General features: G+C 39.7%; 1 protein-coding gene across 2 annotated transcripts in view; it reads right to left on the bottom strand.

The window, feature by feature from the left end:
* Positions 1 to 15,780, bottom strand: part of LOC126184826 (26S proteasome non-ATPase regulatory subunit 2) — a 126,714-nt gene that overhangs the window by 60,118 nt on the left and 50,816 nt on the right. For both annotated transcript variants that reach the window (XM_049927409.1, XM_049927410.1), the window contains exons 9-10: positions 13,196 to 13,322; positions 3,876 to 4,127 (exon numbers count right to left, since the gene is read on the bottom strand). In XM_049927409.1, coding sequence (XP_049783366.1) covers positions 3,876 to 4,127; positions 13,196 to 13,322 — 379 coding nt within the window. The remainder of the gene's footprint in view (positions 1 to 3,875; positions 4,128 to 13,195; positions 13,323 to 15,780) is intronic.

The raw sequence follows: 15,780 nt of genomic DNA, 5'->3' as shown, positions 1-15,780 counted from the left end.
TGCCTAATAAACTACGAAACTAGAGTGAAACAACAGCAAACGCGGAAGAATATATGTATCGTGTCATGTTTATATTCGTATTATTCTTATGCCTAATAGTGATATAGTCAGAAATGAAGCACGGCAACTGACTAGATTTTAAATGTAAGATGACTAATTTCTGTGCAGAATTTGATGTACTAAAGAAGCGGCCACAAAGATTTTCAAACGGAGAAAAATTTGCGCCTAACTCTCGTTCAGAACATGTTCTATCATACACAGTCTATTATTTGGTTCTTGTTGATCATTATCAAAGAAAGCAGCAGTGTAAGTAACAACAAACTGCAGTCTCTTGCCATTTTTTCGCTAATGAGACGATTCCTCTTTTTTTTTTTAAGCGGCGGTAGCGCGCACTAAAGCAAGTCATGCCGCGAGCGGCGACAGGCCGTACACACGCACTATCAGAATGCGACAAACAATGCATGACACAGTACAGTAATGCATTTTCAGCTTAGAGTGACGTAAACACCTATAACAAAGAAAACGGCACTTATCAGATCAAAGCAAAATAAGCAATTGATTCAAACTAGACGAAGCACGTGAAAAAGGAAGGGTACCCGTATAAATACGGACGGAGCGCCTGACGCATAGCAATGGCTACCTGGTAAAGCTTAACTGCTAAGCTTACGACTCGAACCAAACTACTGTAGCTGTATCGTCTTTCATTCGACCTAAATTGTATCTCGTATTACAATGGACCAACTTTGTTTAGATTTGGAGGTGCGGCCTAAAACTTTTCTCTCCCCTTGAATTTCGAGTCTCAAATTTCAGGTGCGGCTTAGATTCGGGAAATATTTTTTTCCTTTATTTCGAGTCTCATTTTTCAGGTGCGGCTTAGATTCGAGTGCGGCTTAGATTCGAGTAAATACGGTATACTATTGTTGAGTATTTGTCCACTTTTACAGTCAATTCAGTCCTGACTACAAATGAAAAGGCAGCCGATGCAGAAAAAGGTTTAGTTGTGATCTCTTTTTATCATTACTACAAAAAATAGTCAAGTTTTTTCTTTTGCTAATGTATAATATATTTTAGTAAAATCAATGCTGCATTTCTTCAATGCAGCTAATTAAAAAGTATTATTAGTTTTATGACAACTTTCTCTAATCAATCTAGAAACACAATTAACAATAATTCATCATAAAAAACAGCATATATGCAGCACAAGGAGGTTAGAATAGATTTTAACCTCCTTGAAGCAGTTTCATGGAGCTCAACGTCATTGGCCAGTGTGGCAGGTGCAACAGCGGCCATTCTACAATACACAGTTGACGTGTAACAATCAGTGGCAGTGCTCGCTCATCTCACATGAAGTTAAATACAATCCTTGTGAAAGAAATATTAAATAGATTAAATAATAGCCCATTAAAACAAATCATAGGCAAATTAGACATTGCTTGGCAAAAGTATGAACACTAGTGTCAGCAATTTTGTGATACTACACAATCATTCTGAATTGTTTAAAATAAATCTTCACATGAACTAATTTGTCCAAACTTCATCTGTAAATGTACGATGAACCCTATATCAATATATTACACAATGTAAAAACTTTTACCTCAGCAGTAGTGCAGGATGGTTATAATTAAACTTTCACTACTTGAGTCGACCACTATGAAAAGCGAGTGATCATAGGACACTGAAACTTTGTAGAAACATTTGTAAGAACATGTGGAAGAGACATAATGAATAAACCACTGATAAAACACATTTTAGTTTTCATGTGAGAGGGTAACATTTGTTAACTGTATACCAAGTTTCTATTCTGGGTTACATATGTTGCTCAGTGTGATGACTATCTCCATCCATATCAATTCACAATCGTTTGCAGTACTTTTTGAATGGTGGGCCATGGAATTTTCAGCTGTCATGACACAGCTCATGCACTGCTTAAAGATTGCACAGTGCATCCAGCATTCTCAGTCATGGCAAAAGTCACATCTTCAACAATTTGGGGCACAATTGCAGTTGGCCTCTTCCAAGAACAGTTCCCAAATCACCAATTGATTCAAACTTCTGAACCACATTCTTCAACACCAATGCAAAAAAAGAGGACCTCTCCGTATTCCTTTAATACGTTGATACTCGCGAAGAGCAGCAGTGCTATTGCTGTCATTCTGATAAAACAGCTTTACGAATAAAGCCCTGTTCGCTTTGTCCAGACTCATGTTGACTGCAACTGTAATGAACACTAATGATTGATGCTTGTGTTTCAATTCTTTGTTTCCACACCAGTACTGGCGCATAATGGTAAGTCTACACTATTAACAACACAAATCCTGAAGCGCACAGTCTAAATATCAATCTTATGACGTTGGGTACCCATATGGTACATAGTTTTCCACCTACACTGGTTCAAGTAGCAAACGTTTAACTATATCCACCCTCTAGTTTAATCTGTGAATGCAAGATAACACTGCATTTTTTGAATGATGAATCTGGGAAAAACCTCATCTTATAATCGAGCAAATAAGGTAATGTAAGGCCTGGCGGTTTTCATGCAGTAGACTTGTGCGTACATGTGCGTAAACTGGCTCTGTCTCGGAATTCTGATTACTGATGGTTGACGCTTGCTACAGGGCACCTCCACACATACAGTTGAGTCACTGGCCACCCACATGCAGTACTGCTGTTTTCAACTATTGTGGTTCAGACGTGGAATAAGAGTCTTTCTTGGTTCGCAATGGAATCTCGATAAGCCATAATTATCCAGTGCTAGGGTGAGACATTGTTATGAGAGGTCAGCTTAGCACGTGTGTTATTATAACCGTTTTTAACAATTTTTATGCAATATATTGGTGAAGGTCACTTATTTGGTCTTCACATATTTTTGTACCTCACGGACCCAATGTTTACATATCCTGACAAATGGCATAGAGGGTCATCAGCTGAGGACAAACCCCCATTACACTAATTGAATCACATTGCACATCTGTGATCAGAAATAGAACAAATTGCACAGATAAACACATCAACACTATTTATGACATTAATCGATTTTACCGAAATTATTGCAAGATTTTAACGATTACCAAGGGGCAAAATTTATATCATTTTTCTAATTAATAATTTCTTAGTGCTGGAGCTGCGATGCTGAACTGCTTCTACTGTAAGTTTTCAAATTGTTATGATTGATAGCCTGTAGTGAACAGTCAATACTTACAGTTAAAGAGAATCTAATTCAACTCAAATACGAAGGCAGGTTTTTGTCAATAACAGCTGTAAATACATTAACACACATGTACAAAATGCTCCCAGGCCCCAAATGTGAGTAATTTTTATTATTCAAATTTTACGAAAAGTCCATCTTTTTGTCAATCGCCTTTCAGCAGATGCGATAACAACTGACCAGTTCCTACCAGAACAGGCCAAATTGTTGTCAGCAAGACCACACTTGTGAATCAAATCACTTTGCAGTATCACCTGGCTAGTGAGACGGAGGGCTCTCGGAGCCATGACGGAAAAACATCTCTTTCCATGCTGCCACCTAGAGCAGACGCTAAATGGCTTAGCTTCTTTATCTTGGCATTCTCTTTCTTCTCTGAGATGTGTCTGGCTTTATCTTCTCTTGTCCCCCTGCCAATCCTCACCATTTATCCCCATAAGCAAATAAATCAATATGGTTCCTTCTTCTGAACTTGAGTACTGTGTATTAATTCCAAGCCCACAGCACTTTCCAATTCAGACTACATCCCTGAGGGAGTGTGAATATAATTAAGGAGTGTGTTGACTTGGTTTTTTTATTTGGCAAAGGGAGAGGTCACAAGATTTCAGCATCTCTGAAAATGAAGCAACAAAATAAAAATAGATATGTAATATTAGCTTCAGGGTAGACTTACCTAAATGACAAAGTCCTAACCCGAGAGGAAGAAATTTGGCATAGCTTTCAGTAAGTTCTGCCTCAGGTCTTTCCATTATTAGCTGCATAAGTGTCTCAGTAACTTCAGCATTACACGAGCCCACAGATATCAATCCACAAGCTAAAGCTGCCATGGCAAGAACCTCAAGGCTCGATCTTGGATCACTGAACACAGGATACAGAAGAGTTAAAACTGCCTCCCTATTGGAACCAGCATATGCCAACCCAAGCCCTGAAACAAGTAAACAACTTTAAATCAATTATTTTCATAACACACTATTAAAATTACGTAAAAATAACATTATTTTATCATTCTCTATTACATCAGCAAATTTCATTAAAGTTGTAGATACTATGAAGATACTTTTCTTGCAATGAATTTTAACTGGCACACAGCAAATATTAGTGTTCAAGATCGAAATAGAGTGGTTTCCCCGCTTGGGTGAGCTTAAATTTGATGCACCTTTCTGAAGATACTTTGCACGCAATTAAAAAAATTACCAGCAGTATAAGAAATGACAGTAACTCCATATGTAAATAGAATTTCTGTATATGCAGTCAGTTACATTATATGTAGAAAGTACAGTATATATACTTTTAAACAAGATCGACCCAGATTTGAAAATTAATACATGGAAGATAGTCACAATACCAATTCATACAAAGAGAAATGTGTGGAAAAAGGCATAAAATTGAACTAATCACTGAAAGACTATGTTTTGCAGAACCATCATTAACAAGAGTCTTCAGGAAAACAAAATAAGTCAACAAGTACAATAAAACAGTGTGGAAATCGGTATAAAGCAGAGTTTGCATGTTTAATTGTAGATATTAGCAGTCTGTTTATACCATGGATATGATGGTTAGGTATTTACAAATCATGACACTAAAATTTATGGATTAATACAAGGAACTCTAAATGGGTGAGTTTCCTTTCAAATTTTACACTGAATATGTTGCGAAGCTGCTCCACATTTCTGTTTGCTGTTTAGGGCTGATCACTCCTACTACTGGTATGCCACCTGTGTTCACAAGAGTGTTCATTCTGCAGAACTTTAGACTTGCATCACTAATTCCACAATGCTTTTCAATACTAAATCATATTTTATGCTCAGACATGATTTTTCTTGGGCTCTTTTTCATAGAAAACACGGACTGGAGTAACAATATGTGAAACAAAGATCTCCCGGGCAGAAGCTTATGTTCAAATTTGGAACTTATTTGTACTCATGAATACGAAATTAAATTAGCACAGTGAAATATGACAGTTTACGTGTGACATGTTACGATAGAGAAAGGAGCTTGTGATCACTGTTTACAGTGTCACAAGTTACTCCAAAATCATAACACAACACACATATGTAACTTCAACTGATGACGGAGGTTTAAACCTTCAAAATGCATTGCAAATAAAAATAAGCAGTGACTGGTAACAGTGAACTTGTTGTTTCATTTGGTATCAATAACAGTCACGATAAAGCATTTAAAGCATTTGAAGTGAAACACTTATTATTGTTATGCTGAAAAAATTGGCAGGGTTGAAAAAGGCTCAACACATACACTATGAGATCAAAAGTCTCTGGACACCCTCAAAAACATACGTTTCTCATATTAGGTGCATTGTGCTACCACCTATTGCCAGGTACTCCATATCGGCGACCTCAGTTGTCATTAGACATTGTGAGAGAGCAGAATGGGGTGCTCCGCGGAATTCACAGACTTCAAACTTGGTCAGGTGATTGGGTGTCACTTGTGTCACACATCTGTACACGAGATTCACACACTCCTAAGCATCCCTACGTCCACTGTTTCTGATGTGATAGTGAAGTGGAAACGTGAAGGGAGACATACACCACATAAGCGTACAGGCCAACCTCATCTGTTGACTGACATGAGACTGCCGACAGTTAAAGAGGGTCGTAATGTGTAATAGGCAGACATCTATCCAGACCATCACACAGGAATTCCGAACTGCATCAGGAGCCACTGCAAGTACTATGACAGTTAGGCGGGAGGTGAGAAAACTTGGATTTCATGGTCGAGTGGCTGTTCATAAGCCGCACATCACAGAGGTAAATGTCAAACGACACCTTGCTTGGTGTAAGGAGTGTAAGCATTGGATGATTGAACATTGGAAAAACATTATGTGGAGTGACTAATCCCGGTACACAATACGGCAATATGATGGCAGGGTGTGGGTATAGCGAATGCCCAGTGAACGTCGTCTGCCAGCGTGTGTAGTGCCAACAGTAAAATTTGGAGGTGGTGGTGTTATGGTGTGATCGTGTTTTTCATGGAGGGGGCTTGCACCCCTTGCTGTTTTGCATGGCACTACCACACCACATGCCTACATTGATGTTTTAAGGATCTTCTTGCTTTCCACTGTTGAAGAGCAATTCGGGGATGGTGACTGCATCTTTCAACATGATCGATCACCAGTTCATAACGGCCTGTGGCGGAGTGGTTACACAACAATAACATCCCTGTAATGGACTGGCCTGCACAGAGTCCTGAACTGAATCCTATAGAACACCTTTGGGATGTTTTGGAACACCAACTTCATGCCAGGCCTCACCGACCAACACTGATACCTCTCCTCAGTGCAGCACTCCGTGAAGAATGGGCTGCCATTCCCCAAGAAACCGTCCAGCACCCGTTTGAACGTATGCCTGCGAGAGTGGAAGCTATCATCAAGACTAAAGGTGGGCCAATATTATACTGAATTCCAGCATTAGCGATGGAGGGCACCACAAACTTTTAAGTCATTTTCAGCCAGATGTCCAGATACTTTTCAGTACATAGTGTATCAATGTGTGCCAACAGCTTCTTACTGGAATTGGAGCTGTCGAAATGTAGAACTATGCCAATCATGCTTGGCAACTTCTGCAACTTTTTTAAAGACATCCATTTCTAAGGTGTGTATGTAAAGAGATTTATTTTTATTGCTTGGAAAACTGCTAAATTCACAAATGAGCAATACTAAATGTTAATTTCCCCCATGACAGAAAATAATTAACATTCAATACTCAAAACAACAATCAAATAGTCCATAATATAGAAATTACTGATGGTAGTTGGGTTTGAATTGGGGACCCATGGCATGCCACCCAGTGATGCTAACCATGCATCATGCATGCATAACAGCTTGTGGCATTCCTAGTTCTCTCTCTCTCTCTCTCTGAAACTCTCAATGGAACTGACTATGAAACCCTAAATCTAAATCTTGTCAATGATCCTCTAAATGGTGGCATTGGCAGATCCTTGCATTCTGGCCAGGTTGTTACATCCTTTCACTATAATGAGCATCAAAGGTATCCCCTCCTGCTGAAGCTTTTTGATTGTTAAGTCTATTTTCAGTTTCCTTGAAGCTACACAGACGATCTGCACCTCTAGACTGTAATAGCACTTCATACAGAGGATATGAACAATGTCTCAGTGTTTTTGTCTTCTTGATCGAATGAAATAATCCTCAACTCCATATGTGCCATCTGATGAGAACTCTCATTCTTTCTCCTGAACATACAGGGCCTGTATGTGAACCAGTCGTCTCAGTTCACTCCTGATCATGGGGTGTTTCATGTAGCCATCCTGAGTATAACCTGGTTGGAAATGTAACAGCGTATCCACTGTTGTTCCCATGTACTGACAGTGGAGCAAAAAGAATGGTGTGAAGCCTGTAACATCCTGCTTCGCTGTGTTTTATACAAATGTCACTATGGGCAGTACTGTGTCCCAGTCTCTTTGTTCAACAACGACATATGTCAAAACCAAAATCCCAACACCTGTGAGGCTGTTCACCTGTGGATGATAGGCAGTTATCATGTGTGGGATGTGAAACTACCTCTGATAATAGTCTCGACTGAAAGACTTTCAGAGATTGTCAGACGGGATGCTCCATTTTCAGAATGATGTCTTCTCCAAGGAACTTTATAATTTCCAGGGTTTCGGCAGTTGGCATAACTTTAGTAATAGCATAGCATGTGAGGCAGTCAATTCAGACTATCATCCATCGATTCCCATTTGTGAACATTGGGAACCTCCTCAAAGACTTTGATTCCAATCCAGTGAAATGGTGCTGCTGTGGACAGGATTGTTATCATATACCTTGGTGCTTCAGTCACTGGCGTTCCTTACAGTAACTCACATATTGTCAAATGGATTGCTACAGGTCTACCCAGTGATAATTGCATCTGATCCTGTCTAGAGTCTTCACGAATCCCAGGTGACCATATGTTTCATTGTCATGGAAATAGTTCAGGATAGCTGGCTGTAGATAAGCTAGGATAATGGGCAAACATTTCTGCCCTATCACACCTCAGTTTCTTTTATACAATGTTATGTTTGTTACTTGGAATTCTCATTTGGTTCGTTTCTCCTTCTTCGAGACTTCTATGCTTCTCGGCAGTGCTTGATCTTCACTCTGTTCTGCAGCCATGTCACGCACTGCAACGATGATCGATATTTCATCTATGTTGCTTTGTCCCAAAGTAGTCCCTGAAAGGGACACTGTGGTATCATATACACAGGCTAGTCAGCCAGCGTAGAGAATGGTGGTCATCACAAGTGAATGGTTTGCCAGATAAATATTTCCGGAATTTGTTGACTGCTGAAAACAATAGCAAGGCACTCTTTCTCCAGGGTGTATAATGGGACAAGGAAAAAAAATTCCCGGATTATTCCCGGATTTCTCCCGGATATTCCGTTTAAAAAATATGCTTTTTCCCGGGCGAAAATACACTTTTTCTGTGCTAAGTGACAGTAGGTTTTCCATAGATTTTCCCTCGGAACTGTAAAACTTATCAATCCATTGAATGGTTAACGTTTTATACAATCGCGCAGAACTTCCCGGAAAAAAAAAAGAAAAGGCGGGGCAGAGAAGTTTTGGAAAAACCTTTGATTTGCAGCAACATATACGCTGCATATTTTCGTATTACGAAAGTATAAATTCGAATTGCACCAAACACAGCGCGTTAGTTTCCGGAGCGTTGAAACCGAGATTGCGATGTCCTTTTGTAAGCGAGTCATATCTCAAGCCACAAGATCTCGCCAGCCGATGACAGCAGCTATTCAGACCATAGGACACGTGTTATAGTCAGCCAATAGCAAGATCACTGGTTACATAGCGCGAACACGCAAGAGGAAAAGTTAACGGTTTACGTTAATGTACACAGTACCGTATATCTACAATAAAAGGTAAGCTTTCACATATAATTTTGGTCTCTAAGATTAACATGCTACAACAGAAGCTAAGTTTTCACATGTAATATTGATTTTTTTTTTTTTTTTTTTTTTTTTTTTTTTTTGCGTGTGTTACATTTTAAGATACATCACACAAATGTACCAGTCAATTTAAAATTCTGACATAAATGTCTCGGCTCGAAATTCTTGTAAGTGGCTGGTCCTCAAACTGTTCAGTTACGAACGCTCTGTGATTTAGATATCCATCCCACTTTCTCACACGTAACATAATTCAGAAATTTACTTTGAAAGTAACGTTTTTCTAACCACCGTTCGTAATATTATCTAGAGACCGTTAGAAATAGGTTCGATTTACCAGTTGCCAGAGAGCGCCAGAAAAACAGGCATTATTGTGCGTGTGCAACTGTATTGGTGTAGGAAGCCCGCATGTTCGTGTGTATAAAGTACTAACAGAGCTTACATTACAGCATACAAGAAACAGGTCATCAGAGGGTACTCCAAAGAGCATCGGAATTTCGTAAACTATACTAAAATCCATAATTCGGCTTGAGTGCAAATTGGCTTTTTCCAGATTCACAATGAAGTAGGTCCCATCTGATATTAAGCTTTTCAGTGTGGTTTTTGGGATGTAAATTTTCTTGGAGTACCAGTACTCTGCGATCTCATTTTTGGTTCTTTATCATGGCATAATGCCATGTATGGCAGAAGATGATAACGTGCACTTGAAATTCAGCGAACAGTTGGAACTAGGCAATACTGTAGAATGAAACACTTCGTTTCAAATAAAATGACTGCCTCAGCGGAAAGATTAATAAAGACAAATTTCTTTAGCAAACTTGCAAAATTAACTTCACTGTTCTGCAAGGCGATTAATGTTTGACTGCTACAAACTTGGAAATAAAATAAAATCAGAAAACTGAAATTAATAATATATTTTTGCCCTCCGTAATTATGTGAATGTATTTTAATTCACCTGATATCCGTTTTGTTTTCATTTGATGTGGGAGCAGTACACGAAGAGAAGCAGCGAAATCACTTAACGTAAACACGGGTCACGTGGAGGTTAACCCCCTCCCCACTACAACTCTGTGCAAGAGTGAATCTGGCAGCTAGGGTGGGGGAGAAAATTTTTTCTCGTTTGCATCTGGCTGCTTGCTGCTACTACCGATACAGCTAACAGCCAAACTTCAAGTAGCGGGAAGTGGGAGAAGGTACTCCTTATACGCGAGTCAAATGCGCATGCGCAACAGACCGCTGGCAATTGGTCAAACGAACCTAATGTGAACAGTTGTGACGTCATGCTCATAGTAAGCAGTTTATTGTTACGAAGAATTACAGTCTGCGCCCTACGGCCTTTGACATACTTTTGCTATTTGCAGACGCTTGTGCGTGCACGGTGTTTTGTTGTAAATTGCACATTTCCTTTGCCACTAAAGTTTTATTTTTTTCCCTCTCCTTTATATTTTCTTGCTGCAGTATCATTCTCCAGTAGCAGGATACAATAACATTCTTTGCTAGAGAATCAATTCTGCAGTCAAAGTTACAAAAATTTAACTGAAAGCTAAAACAATGAAAAATTCCCGGAATTCCGGAAAATTCCCGGGTTTTTCCCGGTTTTCTCCCGGATGAAAAAATTCCCGGGTTTTTCCCGGATTTCCCGGTTGTCCCGGGTCGTAGACACCCTGTTCTCAGTTGTTGAATAGTTCACCTCAAACTTGGAGAGTACTCTGGAAGCACAAGCTATCACCTTTTCAGCACATTAGTCAATTTGCATTAGAGCTGCACCAATCTCATAACCACTAGCGATGGTCTGAAGTTATGACTCAGCATTCTCATCATAGAATGCTGGGATTGGACAAGCAAAGATTTTTCTTGCACCCACTTCCAGGAAAATTTGGTATCTCTCTACAGTAGTTCTTGCAATGGATGTGCCTTGGTATTGAAGTCCTTTATGAATTGCTGGTAGTACGAGCATATTCTATGAAAATTTCTCACATCGCAAATGTGCTGAGGAGTCAGAAAATCTGACTGCTCTTATTTTCTTTGGATCGTGATGGACTCCATTGGCATTCACTTAATGCCCCAATATTTTTATTTCTTGGGTGAATTAAGGTGGAGGCCTGCAGTCTGCAAAACACTTCAACAAGTGGCTTAGATGTTCTTTAAATGTCGTTGAAAAAATGACAATGCCATCTAGATAGCAAAGACAAACCATCCATTTAAAGAGTCAAAGCGTGTTGTCCATCACAAGTTCGTAGGGGGTTGGGGCGTCACACAGTCCAAACGGCGTAACTTTCCACTCAGAGGTCATCAGGAGTTCTGAAGTTTTTTTCCAGGTCAGCCTCAGCAACCTGGCAGTCTTTTCCCTGTCAGCCTACTCAATTTCAGTTCACCAGTAGCTGGTTTGCAGGCTGACTGTTGAGAAATACTTTCCCCCTTTTGAGCATTCTAGCGTGTCATCAAGGTGCAGCAATAGATAGAAATCTTTCATTGTGACTTAGTTAACTCATCAGTAGTCACTACATAAACATCATGTACCATTTTTTTCTTCACAAGGGCCACAGGAGACGACCGAGGACACACTGAATGTTCAATGATGTCATCTTGCAACATCTTCTCCACTTCCTCCTGGAGTATATGTCATTTTACTGGTGACAGCTAGCTTATTAGTAAATGATCCTCAGTGTTGATATGATGTTTTACAATGGGCTGCTTGGTCTGTCTTTTTTCCACGCTGGATTGGGAAGCATCCAAGAACTGTCACAAAATGGCTATCGCTCACCAACGGCAAGATCCTACTGGCAGTTCGACTGCAGCTTCATTGACTGTGTTTTCTGTAGTGGTAGCAGAGCACGATTCTTTGTCAATGACACTAAGCTGTAGTTCCTGGACTGGTTCGGCTGTCCCTATGCACATACCTTTAGGGGTGAGTTGTGACTACTCATGACAACTAGTGATCCGTAGTTCTGCTTGACCACCTACAATGCTTCTGACTGTCACTGGCATGTAAATTTCTTTTGTGAACCTCAGTAGCTTTTTCCATCTGACAAAAACTTGACAGCTTAACTAAGCACCTCGACTGTCAACTGGAAATGTCTTCGTGATAAGGGGATGGTCTTCAACGGCAAACAACCATCCAGAGCAATCTTTTTTGTGTGTCCTTGTTGGTATAGCTTCATCAATCTGGAGCTAGGATCTTCCACAACCTCTGATTGCTTGTGATGCCTGCAAGAAGTTTCATTCAGAACAACACTGTGACTACATTCTGTTAAAAACGACAAATTTGAAGGACTTTGTTCTGCCATTGATAGTTATTCTAGCAATTCATGTTCCTATCCCAACAGAGGCAGGGCCATCTGCGAAAGCAGCCACATCTATCAGACCTGCTGCAATTTCTACACAGCATTTTGTGCAGGCATGACCACCAACCCACTGTGAAATCTAATGAAAGGCCACTGGCAAACTGTTGCCAAGAGCAGAGTTGACCACCAAGTGCCAGAACACATTGCTGAGCAAAACATGCTCGATTTCAGTGACTGCTTCACAATCTTTGTCATTTGGAACCCCTCCCCACCCCCTCCAGCAGGAGGTTTGGTAAACTACTTATATGAGAGTTATCCTTACAACACAACCTTCATTCCCATAATCCTCCTATCCTGCAATTGCATCTTCTTCCAAATTGTCACTCCTTCAATCAACTCCCCTAAATCTTAATCACCACCACCACCACCACCACCACCACACACTGCACAAACTCACCAGCTCTGATGCTCATACATTACATCCCTACCCTGTGCACCTGATGCCTCTTCCTCCTGCATTCCTATCTCACACACCTGCTTCTGGGCCATTTTTCTCCCTTCACCCACTCTACATGGCATAACCGCTCTTCCTCCCAACTGCAGTCCTGGCATTGTGTATTTAGCCGCCACAATGTAACGTGTGTGTGTGTGTGTGTGTGTGTGTGTGTGTGTGTGTGTGTGTGTGTGTGTGTGTGTGTGTGTGTGTCTAGAACATACTATACTGTACTAATTACAAGTCAACTACAGACAGTTAATTATAAGTCCACTTTGAAATTATTAAACTGGTAAGATTACTTACCTAAAATTGCTCCTATCCGCATGACATTGCTACTATGAAGCACATAATCAGAGAGAAGTGCTAGAGCTGGATCACACTCATTTCTGACTCCACAGTTAACAATACCACAAGCCAACAATGCACCAGACTGAAAACGGTTAAAACTAAATTAGTGTGAAGTCATAAACCATAAAATTAACAACTAGTCTTTGGTTTATCAACAATTAAAAACAAAAATAATATTAAATGTATGACATAGCAGACTGGGAGAAAAGCATTGTTTACAGATGCTCAAAAATTTTACTCATTCTATACACACTACAGTATTGTAAGTCTGTATTTAAAAATTACTTTGTAACAACAAACATTGCCACAAAACCTATACTTCCAACTGACATTATTTCCTCCAATGTTTGTAATATCATATTTTGAATCCAATCTTCAACAAATAATTTAATATACAATTTATTAACCAAAGACAATAACAGAGTATTGGCAATCACAGTTGCATGGTTGTAATCAAGCAGTGTCATGTTCCTACTTTAACAGATCACTCTATGACGACTAAAGATCTGAAGACAATCATTATAGACTGAAACTAATAATCTTGCAAATGTTTTGTACTACTGTGACTGTCAGTAAACATTATTAATATTATTACTACATCAAAAATTGCTGATTTCATCCAGACAATAAGTACACTTTAGTTAAACTACACAAAAATCTCCTCTTAACAGATTTTGCCACAAACGCCCGATTTTAACAGCATTACAGGTATCACAGTTCTAAGACGAAATGAATAAAATGCACTGTAATAACTGACAGGTGTGTAGCAACCCCACAAAGATTATTTTTTTGCTATCTTATTAGAACTGTGATCAACTGACTATATTTATTTTTTGATAATTTTATTTTTTTGATTTAGCACCAAAAACTATGGTGGTACATATATCACCATGACACCTTTGTGAAGTATTAAAACTATGGTGGTAAATGGATTTCCCACTTCACTTTTGTGAGCTGTTATGTGTTGTTATTACACGTAAAAAAAGCAATGAACAGGGTTTACTGTTTTTATTTTATGTTTTCTTTTACTTTATTTAAAAACTACTTCTACATCTACATCTACATTTATACTCCACGAGCCCAACAGTGTGTGGCGGACGGCACTTTACATGCCACTGTCATTACCTCCCTTTCCTGTTCCAGTTGCGTATGGTTCGCGGGAAGAACGACTGCCGGAAAGCCTCCGTGCGTGCTCGAATCTCTCTTATTTTCCATTAATGATCTCCTCAAGAGGTATAAGTAGGGGGAAGCAATATATTCGATACCTCATCCAGAAACGCACCCTCTCGAAACCTGGACAGCAAGCTACACCACAATGCAGAGCGCCTCTCTTGCAGAGTCTGCCACTCTAGTTTGCTAAACATCTCCAAATATCCCTGTGACGAAACGCGCCGCTCTTCTTTGGATCTCCTCTATCTCCTCTGTCATCCCAACCTGGTACGGATCCCACACTGATAAGCAATACCCAAGTATAGGTCGAACAAGTGTTTTGTAAGCCACCTCCTTTGTTGATGGACTACATTTTCTAAGGACTCTCCCAATGAATCTCAACCTGACACCCGCCTTACGAACAATTAATTTTATATGATCATTCCACTTCAAATCGTTCCGCACGCATATCCCCAGGTATTTTACAGAAGTAACTGCTACCAGTGTTTGTTCCGCTATCATATAATCATACAATAAAGGATCCTTCTTTCTATGTATTCGCAATACATTACATTTGTCTATGTTAAGGGTCAGTTGCCACTCCCTGCACCAAGTGCCTATCCGCTGCAGATCTTCCTGCATTTCGCTGCAATTTTCTAATGCTGCAACTTCTATGTATACTACAGCATCATCCGTGAAAAGCCGCATGGAACTTCCGACACTATCTACTAGGTCACTTATATATATTGTGAAAAGCAATGGTCCCATAACACTCCCCTGTGGCACTCCAGAGGTTACTTTAACGTCTGTCGACGTCTCTCCATTGAGAACAACATGCTGTGTTCTGTTTGCTAAAAACTCTTCAATCCAGCCACACAGCTGGTCTGATATTCCGTAGACTCTTACTTTGTTTAACAGGCGACAGTGTTAACAATATTAAAGTTTACTTATCACTATGTGAAAACAGTCCTTGAAACATTATCATGCACAAAGGTATGAGCTGATACAGGTCACAATAATGTATATTACAGAAGTGAAGCAATGTGTTCCTACAACAGTAGTGATTCCATGACACGCAGAAACTGATGGTTGTAACAGTTTTCATACACCTGGTGCAGTGTACCACCACAAAATATCAGGCATAGACAGAGGTGGTAAGATATAGTCCCAAAAAATTTGGATACCCCTAAGTTGGTGGTAAGTATGCTTCCTGAGGATCACAGATGACAGATTAATTTTGTGGTAAGTACAGTATACTTCCCAAGCCCCTTCCAGAAACTATTCTGGTGGTAGCCATACTTTCCATTAACAATTAAAACACTGTTGTTTGGTGGGACATATACTTCCCACAATTCTGGAAGGCTATATTTCACAACAGAAACTGCAGCTTG

The sequence above is a fragment of the Schistocerca cancellata genome, chromosome 4, assembly GCF_023864275.1.
Source record: "Schistocerca cancellata isolate TAMUIC-IGC-003103 chromosome 4, iqSchCanc2.1, whole genome shotgun sequence".
In the NCBI taxonomy this organism is placed as follows: domain Eukaryota; kingdom Metazoa; phylum Arthropoda; class Insecta; order Orthoptera; family Acrididae; genus Schistocerca; species Schistocerca cancellata.
Note: the sequence above shows the minus strand (reverse complement) of the source record. Positions and strands in the feature narration are given on the sequence as shown.